General features: G+C 46.3%; 2 protein-coding genes across 2 annotated transcripts; one reads left to right on the top strand and one right to left on the bottom strand.

The window, feature by feature from the left end:
• Positions 1-3813: 3813 nt before the first annotated feature.
• LSM14B (LSM family member 14B) lies at positions 3814-11140 on the top strand. The gene is made up of 9 exons (XM_014308087.2): positions 3814-3990; positions 4327-4462; positions 4918-5034; positions 6824-6994; positions 7114-7194; positions 8178-8339; positions 8511-8664; positions 9323-9502; positions 9844-11140. The coding sequence occupies exons 2-8, from the start codon at positions 4393-4395 to the stop codon at positions 9492-9494; spliced, it is 927 nt and encodes a 308-aa protein (XP_014163562.1). The 5' UTR covers positions 3814-3990; positions 4327-4392; the 3' UTR covers positions 9495-9502; positions 9844-11140.
• Positions 11141-13007: 1867 nt separating this feature from the next.
• Positions 13008-18333, bottom strand: PSMA7 (proteasome 20S subunit alpha 7). The gene is made up of 7 exons (XM_031059132.1): positions 18170-18333; positions 16951-17077; positions 16003-16127; positions 14567-14689; positions 14104-14223; positions 13510-13572; positions 13008-13254 (listed from the first exon to the last, which is right to left on the bottom strand). Exons 1-7 carry the CDS (start codon positions 18263-18265, stop codon positions 13162-13164), a joined length of 747 nt encoding a protein of 248 aa, XP_030914992.1. The 5' UTR covers positions 18266-18333; the 3' UTR covers positions 13008-13161.
• Positions 18334-18964: the final 631 nt, after the last annotated feature.

Here is an 18964-nt window from a genome sequence, read left to right as displayed (position 1 = left end):
GGGGTGCTGAGCAGCCCTCGGCTCGCCCCGGGAGCTCCCGGGGAGAAGCGCTGTCGGCAGCGCTGGCTCCCCTTGCCATTGTCAGAAGCGGGGAGGTGACGCTCGGCATCGTTGTGCGTGGTTCGGTTCCCCTCGCCCGGCTGTGACGGTGTTCGGCTCGAGGAGGGCCCCAGGCCGGCGCTGAGGAAAACAGTTGCTGCTGTTGTGTCTTTGTTCCTTCCGTGATCGATAACTGTACTCTGCTCAGGTGAGGAGGGTGGGAGCTGCTGCGCAGAGCGCTGGGGGCCACCTGCACGTGGGTCTGGCTCGCCGACCTTGCTGCTCCTCAGCGTGGCTTTACGTTTTGTTTCCCTGTAGAAATACTGATCATTATCTTTGAAACAGTGTCATTTGGGTTCAGTTGTCACCTGTGCTGGGAACTACTGTATTTCATCTCAGTACAACCTGTCCTGTCTTGTTTAGTCTCTCAAACATGAACTTACTCCTGGTACTGCTTTTCAAGTCCAGCTTGGCTTCTTCAGCTAATGTGCATCGGCGTTTTCTTTCCCTGAGTTTTGTCTTTCCTTGTTCTGGGAGGTTCACACGTTCTTCATTGCCTGCAGCCAGCCATCGGGGTTGTCCACAAAACAAACACCTTTTGTTTTGAAAGGCTGCTTGCTGGCAGGAGGCACTGACTTGCCAGATTCACAACTACCCGCAAGGCAGCCTGTGCCCCAGTGTTCACCCAGCATAATGATGCTTATATGATGCTGGACATCATTTAACACCCATTAGAGTGTTTTCTGAAGTTAAAAATGCAAGTTTTCTCAAATTCACTTTTTTTCTGGGAATGTAGCCGCTTATTTAAATGCACAAATGGAGCTGTTTGTGTTAGTGCTTGGCTCAAAGTACTCGAGAGGTTGCTGGAAGGATGCAGTTCCTTTCCTGTAGGTGCAGGAAGGTCTTCACCTTGACCCAGCAGCAAGTAGAAATGGTTCCTTACATAGTCCTGCCTTACATATTGCATTTGCTTCTTCAGAGCTGGTGTTTTTCAAAGGCATGTGTGATTAAAGTGCTTTATGATGTGAGTAAGTCTATATGCTCTGGATAAGATTTCTGGCAGTTCTCGAGTTTATTGGTTTCTCAGTGTTCAGTTTTACTGAATTGGAATGCCTAAGAAGTGGTTGTTGCGGTAGGTGGGGAATACATTTTTCCCTACCTAAAGTGCTGTTCCATAAACTCTACATCACAAACCCTGCTTTTCTTTGTAGCTCTGAGGGGTTTTTCAAATTTAGAGACTTTGTCATTCTGACACTACTTTTCCTGTGCTATAAATGTAGCAACAATGTTGAAGTTAGTTAAGGCAGTATCAACCCAGTGTGTGGTGTCAGTGGTTTAAAACACTTGATCTCTGAGGTGCTAGAAGGGCCATGAATTACTGATGTGATGTTGAAGTTGTCCAGACTGCAGGTAAATTGTTGTTAAACCCTGGATGCCACTGTCTAAACAGTTCCACGTGCAGTGCAAGTGCCATTCTCTTTCAGTTCTATCATAAAGAAAAATTTAAGTTGAAACAGACCTCAGGAAGAACTCTAGTTCAGCCTCTCACTTGAAGCTAGGCTGACTTCAATTGATTTATATTTGTTAAATCTCAATAAATGCACAGAATCTTAATGGAGATTCCATGGACTTAATTAATCGCTACAAGAAAATTGTCTGTTTTGTTAGAGGCTAAACTTAAATTGCAAACAAAGGAACTTTAAACCCACTGCTGTCCTGTCAGGAACTTACTCCCCCTTAAGTAGAAGTCTGAAGAAATTAGAGTTTTTGAACAAAAAATATCCATGTAAGCTCTGCTTGCCAGTCAGTCTTGCTGTGCTTTCTGGCCCTTCAGAGCTTAAGCTCAACATGAGTATCAACTGTGTTGTAAACCAGGAGCTGCAGTGTTGTGGGATTGATTTTCTGTTCATCTGTAAGCAATTGTCAGTAACTTCATGGTAGACAGCCCTTCCCACCTCCACAGGAACTTTAGCTGCACTTTGTGCTGTGCCAGAAACAGTTAAACACCTGAGGGGCAGGGACAGGCAAGCTCAACTCCTACAGCTCTGTTTTGTCTACAACAAGGACTTGGCTTTCCACACCTTGCTTGTTAGAAACCTTGGGACCAGCCAACTGCGAGGCTGCCTGGGCAGCTTTGGGCTTTGCAGGTCATGTGTTTGTCCATGTGGAAGTTGATGGGCTGGTCATGGTGCTTTCCAAGCTAGCTGTGGAATCCTGCAGGATACCTTTAGTACATCTTGCCATGAGCTGTAATAATCTAATTTTGAACAGAGAGATCAGTGGTACAGTTCATGTCCAAAAGGCTACAAGCATTGCTTTCAGTTTATAATCTGCTTCTGGTTGACTGGGTTACAGCTGTAACATGATCAAACAGCAGCTGGAGATCTAAAATAACTTGGAGAGGTTATTTACCCTAGGAACTCATGGAAGATGGCCATTGAAAGGCAGTGACTGACAGCTTGTCCTTGTACCAGTGAAGATGCCCTTCCTGTAAGGTGCAAACTGAGGTGCTGAGCAGTGTGATAGGGACATTCTGGCATTCACCTGCTCCTTGGGAGCTCACTGTGTGTTAACTGGGGTGAAGGCCATTTGTGCCACTAAGTGCTGCCTGGTGTGAGGTGAGCCCCCTGCATATACCTGGAACAGAACTCTTGAGTATCCCTGGGTACAACTGCCAACACTCCTTGTAAGTTAGAAGCAGCATGGTGTGCTGGGTATGCTCAGTGCATCCACTTTTGGTGCTCTTTTTCCTGGGAGGATGTGGTGCCCCCATCTGTGTGACAGGAAGAGTGGCTTGTCCTGGTGGAGGTGTTTCAGTGCTTCTGTGATAACCTGTTAGAAGCAGTTGAGGGAGTCCAATACAGACTTCTTCCAGTGGCAGAAAATGTGCATCAAGCTAGTAAGTGCTGGTACTCATCTGAGCTGGGAATACCTCTCAAAGACAGAAAGCAGCCACCCAGTGAACTTGGGAGTTCCTGTAACTTGTGGCTGAAATTTCAAGCTTTTACCTGTCAGTGCCACAATGATGTAACTGTGCAATCTGTTTTCCTGTGCCAATAATCCAGTCTGACCTCTTCTTTCCTAATGGCTCAAATTAATTTATGCTTCTACCTAGTAGTTGCCACAGTCAGCTGAAGTCATTTTTTTCCCACTCTGATGTGTGACATTGCTGGTTAGTGTCTGTTCAAGTATTCTGGTAGCTGGCAGTCAGTAAAGCCTCCCTAAGCACTTAGATTTATCACTGATGGCTTGCTTTGTAGTCACATTAATCATAAAAACAGTGACATTGGAGTAAAGAGGAAATTTTAATAGGAAGTTCTTATCATGGATAAAACTACCTCTATCTGCATAGTAAATGTATGAAACTAAAAGTGCACATTTGAGCCTAAAGCTTTCTATGATTTCCCCCTGCTGCTTTAGGCCCCCCCCGGGGTCTGGTGCAGTTGTCTGGAGCTGAATGCCTGCATGGGACAGCTGCTGGGGAGGGAAGGAAAGTGCAGCACTGTGGGGAAGTCCTTGGGTTTGGAGTAGGATTCTTCACTCCAGCTGGTCTATGGTCTTTACCTTCACAGCTTGATGTAAACAAAACTGTTTACACAGGCTGCTGAAAAAGTTGGCATTTGAGGGAGCAGATGTGTGTGAGAAGGAGATTGAGGGTTCTGGAAGTAGCTGTTGTTGTTGTTACAAATGGCAAGTGTTGAAGGAATACTTTTTAATTGCATGAATGTGAGCTTGCAGAGTGCTGCAGTGGCAGTTCTGCACTAATGTCACCGTTTCCACGCTCCAGTGCGATCCTTCGGCACCGAGGACCGGCCCACAGACAGACCGGCTCCTCCCAGAGAAGAAATCTATGAGTACATTATTTTTCGAGGAAGTGACATCAAAGACATCACTGTCTGTGAACCTCCAAAAGCTCAGCATACTCTGCCACAAGATCCTGCCATTGTCCAAGTAAGTTAGCCTGAAGTGTTGGTAAAAAGCTGAGATTGGTGTTGAAGGACTGCATTTTGGTAAAAACTTACAGAAATAAAGGCAAGTCAGTGTCTCCAGGAATCTTCAGATTATTTAAAACATCCTGAGTTTTGTTGTAATGTTTAAAGTAGCAGCAGCATTAAGACTTCAGTCAACAAAAGCCAGAGCTAGCTGAGAATGCAGAAAATCATAAAGAGGTAAACTAACCCTTCTCAGAATTTACTTAAGTAATGCTGGACATGAAGTAAAGAATCACTGCCAAAGCGAGTTGACTATTGGACACTGTAAATGGAAATGTACTTTGTCTTGTTACAGTCTTCACTGGGCTCTGCCTCTACATCATCCTTTCAGCCACATGTGCCTTACAGCCCGTTTAGAGGTATGCCACCTTACAGCCAGCTTGCTGCCAGCTCTTTGCTTAGCCAGCAGTATGCAGCTTCCTTAGGTTTAGGTAAGTACAAACTTTACTTGCTAGAATAGAGGGATGGTCTTGTATGCAGCTGCTGTGAAAGCAGATAACAGTAACTAACACCGAACTCCTTGCCAAGTGTCAGACTGCAAGGAGCAGTGAATAAGCAGCTCACAACTTTGTGCAATGGTTTTACTGCAAGGAGGCCTATGTTTCACTTGCATGTGCACACACACACATGAAAGAAACAAACTAAATAGCTGAAGTTTCTTTCTGAAATTAATGGGAATACCTGACAGTTGAGTTCAGTTAATTTCTAACCTAACACACCTCACATCACATGTAAAAAGAACTTGTATTTCCAGAGAAGACTGTAAATAGCTGCTCTAATACTGTTCTAGAGAATCTTGTATCTCTTTCCAAGTCCTTTAGATGTTTCACTACCTTGTATCTTATCCATGTATCTCTGCTCTCTCTTCTTCCCTCTATCTCTTTAGAGAAATTGGTAAGCCCTCCAGCATCAGCAGCTGCTTCCAGCCCTAGTTCTTCTCCGTCTCCACAACCTGTTTCAGAGCCTGACATGTCTTCAGAGCCCCATCAGCTCTCTTCCAAGGGTAACAGCAGTTTGAGGACTCCAAATATTTGGAAGAACTGCATGGCACTTGCAAACACTGTTCTTGTTAACCCCTCCTAGAATGATAGTGCTTATATGGGTAATGCCAGTAGAACTAGTTTGTTCTCAGCTTTTTTTTTGCCTTTCATTACGTGAAGTGTGATTGCTCCTGTCCTAGAAGTATCAATTAGAGAGACAGGAGAAAGGAAAAGTCCAGGACAGTGGATCCTCTTGTGTAAGTATCAGGAGAAGGATGAAGTTTAGAGATGTTAATGTGCTGCATCCTGTCCAGGAACATGTGTCACCATAGGGTTTGGGTGAGGAATTGGTCAGCCTTTCCTGGAAAAAGAAGCACACTGCTTCAATTGTGGGTGGCCTTGTGGTTGGAGACTTAGGCTGATCAGAAATTTGGTTGTATTTTCTATAACTGAGGAAACATCAGGGTAGATTTCATGCATGCTGGGGCATTGTACCTTGTCCAGACTCCCAGTTAGTAAAGCATGATTAACAACTAGTGATTCCTGAGTAGCAGAGATAACATGTTTCTGGGTGCTTGCTTCTATGTGTAAAACCTTTAGAGAAGGTTGAGTTGAGATACCAGACTGACCTTCCTCAGAGCAGGGTGACCAGGTGCAGCCTGCATTTAAACATGATAATTAGTTTCATCTGGTTTTAGCTTAAGCATGTATGCTTGTGTTGGCATGAAGCTTTTTACTTACTCTCTGCTTTTGGCCATCTATCTGTACATAGTTTCTCAGTACTCTGGCTAAACTTTGAAACTTTCTCATGTTAAACTTGCACATCAGCTTTGTCCTACTCAATAATCCTTAGGATATGTCTGTCTTCCTTGCAAGTTTTCCAGGTATACATTAACTGGGAACCTGCATGTAACCTACTGGGTATATCTCATGTTGGACTTGGGTGACCCAGAAGTGTCAGTGGCTTGGTTTGTGTGAACTCTTCAGCTTTTCACTTTTCTTGCTCTTTTAATATATTCAGTTAAAGTTTGCTTCCAAGCAGTTCTTATGCATAACTACATGAACCTGTAGTACTCCAAACCTTCTAATTAAACCTAGAATGCAGTGTTTCTTCTGAGTACTGAAGACTGTCACTTTTTAATATAATTGGTGTAAGGTATACCAAACCATGAAAAGTATTTACATGTTTTGTAGTGTGAATAAATAAGCCTGGATGGAAGAGCAACAGAAGTCTTGGTAACACTTTGGCCTTGACCAAGAAGGAATTTAAAAGGGTAACTTTGAGATCCTGGTCTGGTTTCAGGTTTTCTTTGTCTGAAAGCTCTAACAATAAGCAATGAAGTTGAAGGACTTCTAAAAGCAGCTTACAAAAGGGGATATAGCTGAGGTGCTTAAGCTTTTTCTGCAAAATCTTTTTGACAAAGTGGGGTAACTTTGTTGAACAGTTTCAAAATGGTGAATTTTTGTTTCAGATTTAAAGTTATCATGTAAAGTAAAATCCTGCATAACGTAGAAATTAGATTTTGGTATAAACTGTCTGAGCGACTGACTTGGCTTGGTTGTTTAATGTTTGTCTAACTTGATTTAAGAAATATCTGAGTATATTTCCTGAAGCTGAGGCTCTGGATGTGAGAGCCATGATTTGTATGGCAGTGGTGCCTTACCTGGTGCCACTTAAACTTAATCTGTAATGATGCACACTCAAGGCTTTGAGTCATTCTTGACCAAATGGTTTCTCCCTAGAAGTGGGCAGGGTTTGAATGGTGTTGGCTCATTTTCTGAGAGGCACTTAGTCATTGGGATTTTTTCCAGGTGCTGGCTTTCCTTCTGTTCACCCAGTCCGCAAAAGCCCCATGGTAGAGCAGGCTGTCCAGACTGGCCCCGTTGACAGCATGAATTCCCAAAAGCTGCCCCCAGGGAAGGTGACTCCGGGGATCCCGCGCAGCGCCCGGCAGGTCCCGCAGGCCAACAGCAAAGCGAGCGGTACGTACACACTGCTTCAGCCCTGAGCTGGGCTGGAGCAGCCTCCCAAGGTGCACTGCAACCCTGAGCTGCCTGGGGATTGGTCTTGTGCTCCTTTAAAGTTTATCCTTCTTGTTCAGTAGATACAGTTCAGGCAGCACCTGTGCAAACCCAAGGACAGGTGAATGATGAAAACAGAAGACCTCAAAGGAGAAGATCGGGTAGGTTAAGCTGACGCTAAACAGTCTCAACAGCCTGTGAAGGCAAGTGGTGTTAACTTCAGTGAAGGATTAACTGACAGAAGACTGGGAGAAAGCTTTGGGCATCCAGAGATGTTTCCCTAACAAAACAGCTTCTGGAGTTGCAGAAGTTGAGAACATTCCAGGGACAGAGTTCTAGCGCCTTTTCTAGAAAGTTGCAGGTATGTCATAAAAATCAATGCTGTGTCTTGGCAGCAGCAACTGGATTTCTCTGAAACCTCAAGTATATTTACTGGGAGAGGCAGCCTGTTTGAGACTTTCCAGAGCTTTTATACAGAGAGCAGCTATGAAACACTCATCTCCATAGAGCAGAAATCTGATTTCAAAGTGGCAGTATAAGCACGGGCCAGAAGAAAGTGATATTCAAAGAGGTTTCTGCCCAAATAAAATTGAGAAAGGACAGGAAACAACACTTCAGACCTCAGGTCTTCAAATTAATTAGTGTGTATAATGGGTTATAGCTTTTTCAAAAAGGAATGGATAGCATCTCAGTCAGAAACCAGAAACTAGACAGAGTACAAGCTCCCTTTGTGGGATGAGTCTTTTGCTTGATTTTCTGAGACCTCCTCTTTGCCATCAAGATGGGTTTTAGGCTAATTACGGTGCTGTGTTTGCAGGTGAAGAGCAGACAGATAATTTTCCCCACATCCCTCAGCTTTTCTTGCTGTAGTGCTTGTTCTGACTTCCTCTCTGCACGCTGGAAGGAAAGTTGGGTGCACTCTTAGTGGTAAGACTGACATCCAGGAATGCTGCTCAGAAAGTTAAAGTGTTGCTGTAATGTGTCTTCTACAGCCAAAATCAGAAGTTGCTTTCAAAGAGGTGTGGCCTAACCACAGGACTGGAAGCCAGAAACTCCTGAGTTCTATCCCTGGTTTCCTCTGGTCTTGAGCAAGCCATGTAACCTCCCTGTGCGTTACCAAGTGTTTAAACTCTCCTGCTTTCAGGAAACAGGAGAACCAGAAACCGTTCTAGAGGACAAAACAGACCAACTACTGTGAAGGAAAATACAATAAAGTTTGAAGGTGACTTTGACTTTGAAAGTGCAAATGCACAATTCAACAGAGAGGAGCTTGATAAAGAATTCAAGAAGAAACTAAACTTTAAAGGTTTGTGCCTTCATTAAATATGAATTGCTGAGCTAGTAGTAAACACTGCATAGGCAAACTGGTTTTGAGAAACTGCATGATTACCTCTCAAATCTTGTTTGAGGGAGCAAGAGAACAGATGGCTCTGCAGTGTGTGCCTCAAGGAGATGTAATACATTTCATTATCTTCAGATGACAAAGCAGAGACGGGGGAAGAAAAAGGGGACCCTGGAGTGGCAACCCAAAACAATGATGGTAACGCAGAGGAGGACCTGCTGGGGCCCAACTGCTACTATGATAAATCCAAGTCTTTCTTTGACAACATTTCTTCAGAACTGAAATCTAGGTGAGTGTTCTTTAAAAGCTTGGTTTTTAAATGGAATTTTAGGCATAAAATTTCAGACATAATCTATGTGACATGATTTAATTATTTAAAAATTTTAGAATACCCTTTAGACAGGGAGTATTGCCATGCATTTGGTGGCTCACAAGTGATGTCAACCAAGCTTCATGCAGTGGGATCAAACAAAAAGCATTTCAGCTGATATGATACACCTGCCTAAACTATGATAGAGGAGTTTCTATTTCTGTTTCCCAGTACTGACTTTGAACCCATTGATTTTAAACAAATTCCTTATCTGGCTTGTGGGAGAGGAGGCATCAGGGTTATGCTGTACTGAAGATGCAGTTGGCAGACAGGAGCGAGCTAAGCCTGGAGGTGGGGCATTAGGTTAAATGTTGGGAATATGAAGGGAAAGCTTCAGCTTTAACTGCCACCACTGATGCCATCAAGTGCCTGGAGAAATGAGACATCCCTTTAGTGTCAGCATGAGGGTTCCCTTGGCTCTGCGGTGTGGCTGCAGAGGGGATGGCTTAGAGCAGGTACACTGCAGCTGGTGCTTGTTGCAGTGCAGCTCAACTAAATCAGGGGTTTGAGTCTTCCTGTCTGAGTGAGCTGGTGGTTCTTTAATGTTTGTGCTCAAGCTGAACTCAGCCTTGCTCAGTTCCAGGCGCACCACGTGGGCTGAGGAGAGGAAGCTCAATACAGAGACCTTTGGAGTGTCTGGACGGTTCCTTCGCGGCCGCAGCTTCCGAGGTGGATTTCGAGGTGGAAGGGGGAGTGGAGCAGCGAGGAGAAACCAAACCACTCACAGAGCTGGTACTGGCAGAGTGTAACTTCAGAGGCAAGTGCTCTAGCAAGAGTAAATGCTCTCTCTGAGCCAGGTTTGTCTCCTACTCCTTGCCTGAACTGTCTGTGCAGTCTGTTTTGCCCTCCAGTCTCATGGATATAGCAAGAATTGTTCCTTATTGGATCTGATTGATATTTCTAAAGGGTAGGAGATGGGGTGGTTTAACATGTTGATTTCTTGGTCTCACCTGTCTGTGAAAAGGCTCAGCTCAAGCAAGCAGCTTTTTGTTTCTAACTAAGCATTTCAGCTGATACAGGGGTGTGAGCTTTGCTATTTCTCTTCTTGGGAGAAGAACCCCATAATATCAAATCTAATTCTGCCTTTTTTCTGAATAGGTTCAAACATCTCTCCTGAGAGAATGAAACTGTATATAAAAAGAAAACAACCAACTGCTGCACTAACGTGGGAAAATGGTTCATATTGTTTACTGTCTCGGCTCAAGCGACAGAATTTCATGTACTACTGCTTATATTTTGGACTTACTTTGGACCAGCCACTGTCTGCTGGAATATTTTTTGGAAGAGGGAATGTGTTCAGGGGTACCTTCTTCAGGGTGTGTTTTCTTTTTGTTTGTGTTTTTCAAGTGCAGACTAACTTACACGGTTCTTCTTTCTGGGTCTCTCAAGGCTGCTATAGTCGAAGCTCAAAGTCAGACTCCTTTTCTGAACCCTGGAGAAATCATGCTGTTTTAACACGGAACCAAAGCTCACTTGAAATAAACCAGCTATAATTTGTTTGTTCTGAGTAACCAAATGGATCCTCTGGTGCTGCTGGTCTCACGGATCTTGGCAGCGGGTGTGAAGTAGCACTTGGTATCTGGAGAAATGGATTCCTGGTGCTGGGGAGTTGTGTATATTGTCACTTGGGAATACTGGAGTGTTGATCATGTAGTAGTGTTTCTTACTGTACAGCTGTTTGTGGGCTGCTGCTGGGCTGGAGGTACCACAGGACTGTGGCTCTGCCTTGAGCTGCAGGGTGCTGGGAATGCCTGGGGCTTGGAGCTCCTGGCTGGAGCGTGGGGATACCATGTGGGATGGGAGTAGTGACTGTCCCCACTCACGTGCAGAGTTTTTGGCAGTAGTGACTGTCTGGGAAGGAGACCTGAAGCTCTGACTTGTTTGCCTCGGTTTGTACCTCGCTGGAGGCAGCACCAAATGCAAACAGTTCTCTGTACTCTGTAGACTGTGGTGGAACTCTTTGGAATGTTTTCATTCAGCTAGGGATGGGAGACCATATAATGAAGCTTAACAGATGGGCATGTTTAATTTCTTTCCTCTATACCCCCATACTGTAAATAGTTTAGTTGTTTTTCTTTTGTTTTTAAAAATCTGTATGTGGGGAGAGGGCTGGGAGGGAGGGGTTACCTTTGTTTGCATGAAATAAGTGGGTTAAATTGCTATAGGCATGTGTCCCGTTTTTGGTTGGTAGGGAATTTTGTTGAAAAAGCACCTTGATGACTGAACCCCTTACATAGCTCAAGTTTTTTTAGTTATGCATTGACCTAGGTTACTGTAAAAGCTTGGATTTATTTTTGTAGGACTTTATTGCTAAGAATTAGAACATAGCAGTGGGGCTGCTCTTTGGAGTAATGTAAATTGTAATTATAATAAACATGTAAATGTTTAATGTTTCCCTCCACCTGTGTTCTGTACATAGCTCCATAACATCACTCCCTACACCTCCTCTGGCACCTGTCCTTGCAGGGCTCGCATCCAAGCTGCAGAAAACCTGGCTGCAGAGCTCTGGCAAACCTGGAAGTGTAACACAGTATTGGAAAAAGGCTGAAACACCCAAATCCAGGCACTGCACATTGTACTGTTGCCCTGGTTCCTGTGCTGGGACTCAGCCTAATGAGGGTTGTGTTACTCCAGCCTTGCAGAGGGAGCCCTGGGGTTCCCAGGAGCCAGTGCTGCTGCTGCAGGCCCTGGCTCACACCTCTGAGCTGGGCTGTGCTGAAACTGCTCACTCATAACTGCTCTGCCTCTAATTTTGCTGCTGGCAAAGCAGCCACTGTGGCTCTAAGTGGAGATAGAATTGCACTGCCCTGGCAGAGGATGGGAGGAGAAATCCTCACTGCTCCTGTGTAATCACCATTATTCACATGTAGCTGTGCCTTTTCAGTTGAGTGGGATCAATTCCCTTGTTTCCACAGTAAAGCTTCAGATCCCAGGCATAAGCACATCCTGGACACTGCTGCAGTTTGTGTCCCAGCCTCTGAGCCAGGAGCTGGCCTGGGGCCTGGGGGCTGTGCCTCAGCCCCAGGGCTTGTTACCTGTGAGCCCTTCTTCCCCAGGAGCACTGGGAGCTCAGCTGCAGCCCTGTCAGCTTCCCCATGGAAAATTCCCAGTGTGGGAACATTTGTAGTGACTTGAGCAAAAAACCAAGTGCAGCTTTTTTTACTTCAGTGTTCCAGCCCAAGGGCTGATAAATTAACCTGGTGTTGCAGGACCATGCTTCCTCTGGCTCTTGTGGTCTGATGTGGCCCTGAGCAGCAGCAGCACTGCTGCTTCCCTGGCCTTGACTCCTGTGGGATCCTCTGCCCACACTTGGCTGGGCAGCATTTCCCTGTAAACAGCTCCTATTTGGGAGAGCCCAGCACTGCCTGGAGCATCGCTGGAGTCCCTCAGTGTCCTGAGCAGGGGCTTGAGTACAGAGCTGCCCCTTGCAGGCTCCTGGGCCACATTCAACCCTTGCTGTGCCTGCTGCCACCCCAGTCCTGCTCTGACCCTGTCACACCCTCTGGCTGTGCAAGACTGAAGAGTCTTGAACCAAACTTCCCAGGGCAGTTTGGTTCTACCCACTTGGTGGATACAAATGGGGAAACACCTATTCCTACTGCTTCAAGTACTGAGACTTGAGAGCATGAGCTCAGGTGGAGAGGGGCCTGAGGCTCCTCTGAGATGGGGAAACAGCTCAAACCAACTCCTGGGGTAAGAGGTAGAGAAGGAAGCATGTGAGGGCAAATACCAGAGGAGAAAGTGGAGGAGCTACAACTCTGTTGTATGTAGCACTTGCTATAGTTATGGTTTAGCTCCTGGTGCATAAATCCTCCCTGGGAACCACACCAGCAATGTTACTCTGAACCAGGCCATGCACCTCTGCCCTGAGCAAGTGCCTGCAGCAGCACATTCTCATGCTGACCCCCAAAACACAACCTCCCTCTCTGTCCTGTCCTTTAGCAGTACAATACACAACTGCTGTCACAGGCTGCTGCAAGGCAGACCCAGCCTTTTCTCCTTGAAAGGTGCCCATTAGGAAATGAAAACCCCAACTCCATGTTAGTTATGTTGAGACCATAATACAACCCCCAAGACAGCTGCTTAAGGTAAAAAAAAAGGGACGTTCTGAGAGCTGAGACAGTGCAGAAAAGAACCATTAAACAAAGTGAAGTGTCCAGGGAAAAAATGCAAGCAAAGTCTCTGTCCTTTAATGGGTCACTGCTGCTGTTCTGTAGCCAACCAGATCATCCTGGGTAATTAAAATCCAAGGAACAGACAGGTTTTTTTTTAAATAACAGCTTTAAAAAAAAATCAGTAGGTTTATTGTAGATCTCAAGAGAGCACAGTATGAGTAACTGGAATGCCTACATGTCTATACAGAATAACCCATCACTTGAATTAAAAAGAAGCAGCTAAGCGGGTGCATTTCATTCATCATGATGTTTTCTTCTGTTTTTTCTTTTCATTTTCTTCCTTTTCCTTTTCAATTTCAGCCACATACTTCTCAATTTCTTCAGGGTTTAGGATCTAAAACAGAAACATGGGTGACCCTCAGGATACCAATAAACTTAACAGACAGTGAGGGAAGTGACTAGTTCTGCCATGGGAAGAACTGCTGTTTATCTGAAAGCAGGTACCTGCTGCAGACACAACAACATTCCTTGGCCGCTGAGAATAAACTGAAGTATTTGTCAGTGCAAAATGTGAGATTAAGTTCAGGCAGAACAACAAGGACAGTATCAGAGACAGGCTCAAGGGGAGAGAAGCAAACAACAGCCTCACCTTCAGCGGCTGCTCCCGTCTCATGACTGCCAGCTCGATATTCTTCCCACCAGACTGCACCACCTGCATGAGGCACAGGGAAGCTTTAGGAGCCTGGCCAGGAATTCACTCCAACAACCCCCTCAGGTCTCCTTTGAAGGAGAATAGATATGGATGGGGTGTATTTCACTCCTTAGCTCTTAACCTCTCAACAGCAGCAGCACTAACTCTCAAAAGGGTCTTCACAGTGGTGCCCTGGGCAGATGGAGAACACCTCAGCCCCACCACCTGACCTGTGCTATTTTCTGTATCTTAAACTTCAGTTAAAAAATAAAATATTCAGCACGTGCTTTAGCACATCTCTGGTGCATTTGTGTTAACAGCCAGAACTGAAGTCTGTATTCCTCTCCAGAGCTGCTGTGTAAACTATGGAAATTGTTACCCCAAATATTCTGAACCTTGAATTCAATCCAACACCCACAGCCTACAGTAAACAGCTCTCACAGATCCTTTGCAGTATTTCCTTGGGACATCCACAAGTATTTTCCCATATTCACATCTAAGAAGTGAACCTGGACAGTGAAAAGCTACAGAAGAGATGTGAGGCAGCCTCACCTCAAGAAGAGCCTTGATGACAAGTTTAATAGTCAGATCATCCGTTTCAATGGCCTCATCAGTGTAGTTTTTCTCCAGGAACTCACGCACAGATTTGGCACCTCTGCCAATGGCATTAGCCTGGAAACATCAGGGGAAAAAGAAAATTAATGGGAGTTTAGAAAAGATTTCATTTGCAGAGTAAGAAAGAAACACAAAGTTGTACAATTGCATAATCTGTCACACACAAGGACAGTTATCTGGCACAGGTGAGTTGGTTTTGGGGTTTTCTTTGAAAGCAGGACAAGGCTTCCCAAGGAAAGCTGAACTGCAGATGGCCACTCTCAGCACATTTGATCATTAAGGATTTTTGCAGCTGTGAGACAGCACCATCTGGCCAGAGATCTCCTCTACCCCAATCCCACTTTAAAGGAGACATTAACTCACAAATGTTCCATTTCCAGCAGGGACTGCCCCCACTCACCTTCCAGGCATGGTAGGTGCCAGAGGGGTCAGTCTGGTACAGCCGGGGGGTCCCATCGAAGTCGAAGCCCACGATGAGGGCGGAGATCCCGAAGGGCCTGCGGCCGTTGCTCTGCGTGTACCTCTGAGCACAAAGGACACATCTCAGGCACTTCTGAACACATTTCCAGGCTGCAAAGCACACTCTGGAGCAGTTACAACCAGAAGAGCCACAAGAAATGCTTTTAGCTGGCTCTCTCCATTAGTCAGGACTCTGTATCCCATAGAGCCCCTAAGGCAGGCAGGTGAGAGGTGGTTCCTGTCCAAGCCTGTTCCTACACCTGTTTACAGCTTCCAGAAGCACCTCCCCACCTGCTGAGTGGTGGTGAGGCAGCCAGAGCCAGGTCTGCAAGCCCCAGTGTGCCAAAAAATCCCATGAGGACACCTGAAGAGTTTTCACCAATGACTGGCACTGATTCCACAGGAAATCACAGCAGCTCCTGCTGTAAGCAGGTTACACTGGAGCCATGTCACAGCCCTCCTGGGACACTGCTGCCAAAGTCACTGCCATGTCACACACCAGGGGCAGGAGGGCTGACACCCACAGCACCACTGCAGGAGCTGGGCCAGGTGTGTTTGCAGCAGGGTGAGAGAAATGGAGAATGTGCCAGAGAGACAGACACAAATGTGAGATTGGATAAAGGAACCAAGGAAACTCTGGAAGTGGTGCCTTGCTCTGACAGACCAGTGATTATTTCAACAATCACATTATTACCATCACCACTGCTCCAACACATCTGTGCATAAGTAAACTAAATTTTCTTTAATTCTTGCTGGTGGCTGAAAATCAGTTTAATACACTGGCAAATGAGTAATGTTCTCACAGAACACAACTGGGCATATTTTGATGCTGCAATTCATTCTAAATTCATGACTATCAAACACAAAACATATTAAATACTGCACCAATTTGTTCCCCTCTTACCCATCCCTGCAATGGCTTTGCAGGAGTTAAAACCTGCAGGAACCATAAGAAAAGACAGTGACCCAGGCCCACTGTTGTGGGAGTGAGATGAGCAGGGTGCTCCTGATGACATGGCATGTGGAACTGTGCAGGCCTTACAAGCACTAGTGCTTTATCTTGGGGGGAAAAAACTCAAATCAAACAGCCCTCAATCATTCTTTTCCATTCCAAATAAACACCCACAATGTGTTTTCTACCAGGTAAGTAGAGTGAGGCCAGAGCACAGACATTTGCACAGTTTGAAGAAGTGTCAGATATTCCATGCTACACAACGTGCGGTTCATGTTACACATGTGACACTCTAGTCCCACCTGGTACACACCTGTTACACACCTAATTGTACATAATGCACAGCACAGGCTAGCACAAGAGCACATAAAACACCTTTGTCAGGTGAGGACACATCCCCAGCAGCTCTGAGCAGCCCCAGGTACCTGTTTGAGGCTGGCAATGTAGCGTGTGATGTACTCCACGGTGACAGGGTCCTCCACAGTGAGCCTGTGGCTCTGACACTCCACCCGAGCTCTGTTTATGACTATCCTGGCATCAGCTGTCAGCCCTGGAACGACAGAGTGGCCTCAGAGTCATCAAAACACCTCAGAACACCAATCTGGCCCTAAAAGGCCCACGGGGTCAGTGTCAACAGCAAGGGAAATTCAAAGCAGAGCTCAAACTCTCAGGTTTGCTGAGCAAGAGCATTTGTTAGGGAGCAGAAAGTCATTAATGCACAAAAATAACTAAAGGATTCAGTTTACAGCTTCCATGTTTGTGAGTTAAGTGACACCTAATTCTGAACCAGGTAACTGAAATACTTCTGACAGCATTCCATATCCCAGCTGATCTGCAGTGCTTGTTCTCACACACATTATTCCTCATGCAGTCCAGATTCATCTGCCCAGCAAACCTCATCTAGTTAATGAGGCTACAGCAGCATGATGTTAGCTGACTAAAGTGTGACCCTTTAAAAAAAAATACTTCAAAGAAATTTAATATTTATTTTACTTTTTAGCTAATGCTGCCATTTTTCACTTACAGCCTTGTTTTTATTAGAGAAATTTTCCTCAAGTTTGTGAACACACCTGCACATATCCCAGACCCTGGCTAAGGGAGCAAGGCAGGAGAAAGATCTGAGCCTCTCATTCCTGCACACTGAACCTAAACCCTGTTGTTTTAGTCAGTTAAATCAGATCTCCTCTTAAAAATATTATTGACACTGACACTCTATTTCTACCTATTAAAAAAAAAAAGAATAAGCTGCTGTGGAAATACTGTGCTTCCCACAGTTCTCAGCCAGTTACACCCCCAATTTTGTGTTCTCAGATTCCACAAACACACCCAAAGGTGCCCCAATAACTGCCAAAACCCCCGAAGGGACCATGTACCTGCAAAAGCCATGCAGACATTGTCATCCAGGGCACAGATCTTCCTGACAGTTCTCTCATCCTGCAGCTTGGCCACTGACTTCTTCTCCACACCAAGGACAACAATATCCTTCCCTCTTACTCCAACCTTCCAGGCATGAAAAGCAGAAGTAAAAAAGTTAACCCAGGTCCAAAAATCCTGATAGCTGCAGACTTTGCTCAAGTGAGCAGTAACCAAGCACAAACCCCCACACTGTAACCATTACCTCAGCTTGAAGTCAGGATTTTATTTCCCACTCAACCCGGAGGCAGGACTGATGTAACAAAAACGGCAATGCATTTCAGCGTGCAGTTTCACCATCAGTTTACAACAACCTAAATCCTTCCCAAGAGACAGACTCCAGCTCCCCTTACAAACTGTCCTTTCTCCAACAGCACCATCAGTGTTTCCACAGCCACGAACACCCCACTAGTCCAGTGGCACTGCTCAACTCAGAGCCCAAGGCACTGAACATCAGGCCAAGTAACACCTACAGCTGCCAAAATGTTCTGTCTGTAGCTGCTTTAATTCCTAATTCGCACCTTGAATACACCTTTTCCAACATCATGGAGAAAAAAAAAACTCTTGACCCCTCCCTTTCATTCCCACTGTTTCTTACAGGGGGATGGGAATCAGCATGTTCCAAATGTTTCCAAAAACATTAAACTCAAGAAGAGACAAGATGGGTGGCTATATTGCATGGTGTCTCCACTTTCACAGTATTTTCTATTTCTGAAAAAAACGAACTATCTATTTGGGACTAAATCTTGTTATATTCATTCCCATCCCAAAGATGGTAAATTCTGGTTTTGGTAATGGCAATTAAAACATACTCCAACTATTAATACAAAAATTATGATTTTTTAAAATTAAAACTTATCGCTAGAACTTATTACAATCACTAATACAACGGTATTTGCAAATTAACACTTTCTTCTTCTCCCCTAAATGAAATAAAACTTTCATTGAGCAAAAGTTTGGGACAGCTGGAAGCCGGGAGAAGCAATGTCCTCCTAAGGGCTTTTACCGACGTGTTCCCAATGCGCTGGGCTCTGCCTCGTGCACAAGCACAGAATATCACAATCTGCAGCACGCAGGGACCAGGAGAGGATCCCTCCAGGCCTGCCACACCGCCGGAGCCGCTCAGGAAGCTCGGGACTCTGGGCAGCCCCACGGACCATGGATCCCCCCAGGGAATCTCCCGGTGGAGCCCTTCTTGACCGCCTCCTGCGCGTACTCCACCTGGAAGAGGTGCCCGTCCGGGGAGAAGACGGTGATGGCGCGGTCGTAGCTCATGGCTCCGGCAGAACCCGCACCGTCATCCGGGCGGGCCGGGGGCGGGGCCGCTGCGCTCTGCGCTGCGCGCTTGGCGTACGCACTCGGCTCTGCGCACTTGGCGTACGCACTGTGCGCACGCCGCGCAGCGCCCGGCACGCCCCGCAGCTGGCGCACGCACCGCGCAGGGAATCCAGAGGGGTTTGGGTGGAAGTGACCCGAAAAATCACCCCGTGCCATGGGCAGGGACACCTTCCACTACCCCAGGTTGCTCCAACCCGGCCTGGCACATTTCTAGGCATAGGGCAACCGCAGCTTCTCTGAGCACGCCGTGCCGGGGCCTCGCCGCCCTCGCAGGGAAGATTCTCCTAATATCTAACCCAAACCTTCTCTTTTCCAGTGTGAACCCATTCCCCTTGTCTTGTCACTCCACTCTCTTGTAAACAGCCTTGCCCCATCCTTGCTGTGAGTCCCCTAGAGGTACCGGAGGGCCGCCACCGGGTCACCCCGACGCCAGGCCGCCCAGCCCCGATTCCCCAGCCTTCCCTCGCAGCAGAGTTGCTCCATCCCTGTCCCCGTGTGGCCGTGCTGCCCTGGCCGCTCCCTGTCCCCGCTGTCCCCAGCCGCCCGCAGCGCACTTGGCGTAGCGGCCCCGCGCCGCTCCCCGCGCTGGCGCACTTGGCGTACGCAGTTGGCGTACGCAGTTGGCGCAGCGGGCGG

This window comes from Geospiza fortis, unplaced genomic scaffold, assembly GCF_000277835.1.
Source record: "Geospiza fortis unplaced genomic scaffold, GeoFor_1.0 scaffold361, whole genome shotgun sequence".
In the NCBI taxonomy this organism is placed as follows: domain Eukaryota; kingdom Metazoa; phylum Chordata; class Aves; order Passeriformes; family Thraupidae; genus Geospiza; species Geospiza fortis.
This window is presented reverse-complemented; position numbering and strand designations above follow the sequence as displayed.

Excerpts from the sequence above, each read along its gene's own strand:
- LSM14B (XM_014308087.2), top strand. The coding sequence starts at position 4,393 with ATGCCACCTTACAGCCAGCTTGCTGCCAGCTCTTTGCTTAGCCAGCAG. Across the intron at positions 7,195-8,177 it reads ACCTCAAAGGAGAAGATCGG|GAAACAGGAGAACCAGAAAC; the intron begins GTAGGTTAAGCT and ends TCCTGCTTTCAG. Across the intron at positions 8,665-9,322 it reads TCTTCAGAACTGAAATCTAG|TTCCAGGCGCACCACGTGGG; the intron begins GTGAGTGTTCTT and ends AGCCTTGCTCAG.
- PSMA7 (XM_031059132.1), bottom strand. The coding sequence starts at position 18,265 with ATGAGCTACGACCGCGCCATCACCGTCTTCTCCCCGGACGGGCACCTC. Across the intron at positions 17,078-18,169 it reads TCAAGAAGGGCTCCACCGGG|GTTGGAGTAAGAGGGAAGGA; the intron begins AGATTCCCTGGG and ends CATGCCTGGAAG. Across the intron at positions 16,128-16,950 it reads TGTCTGCATGGCTTTTGCAG|GGCTGACAGCTGATGCCAGG; the intron begins GTACATGGTCCC and ends CTGTCGTTCCAG.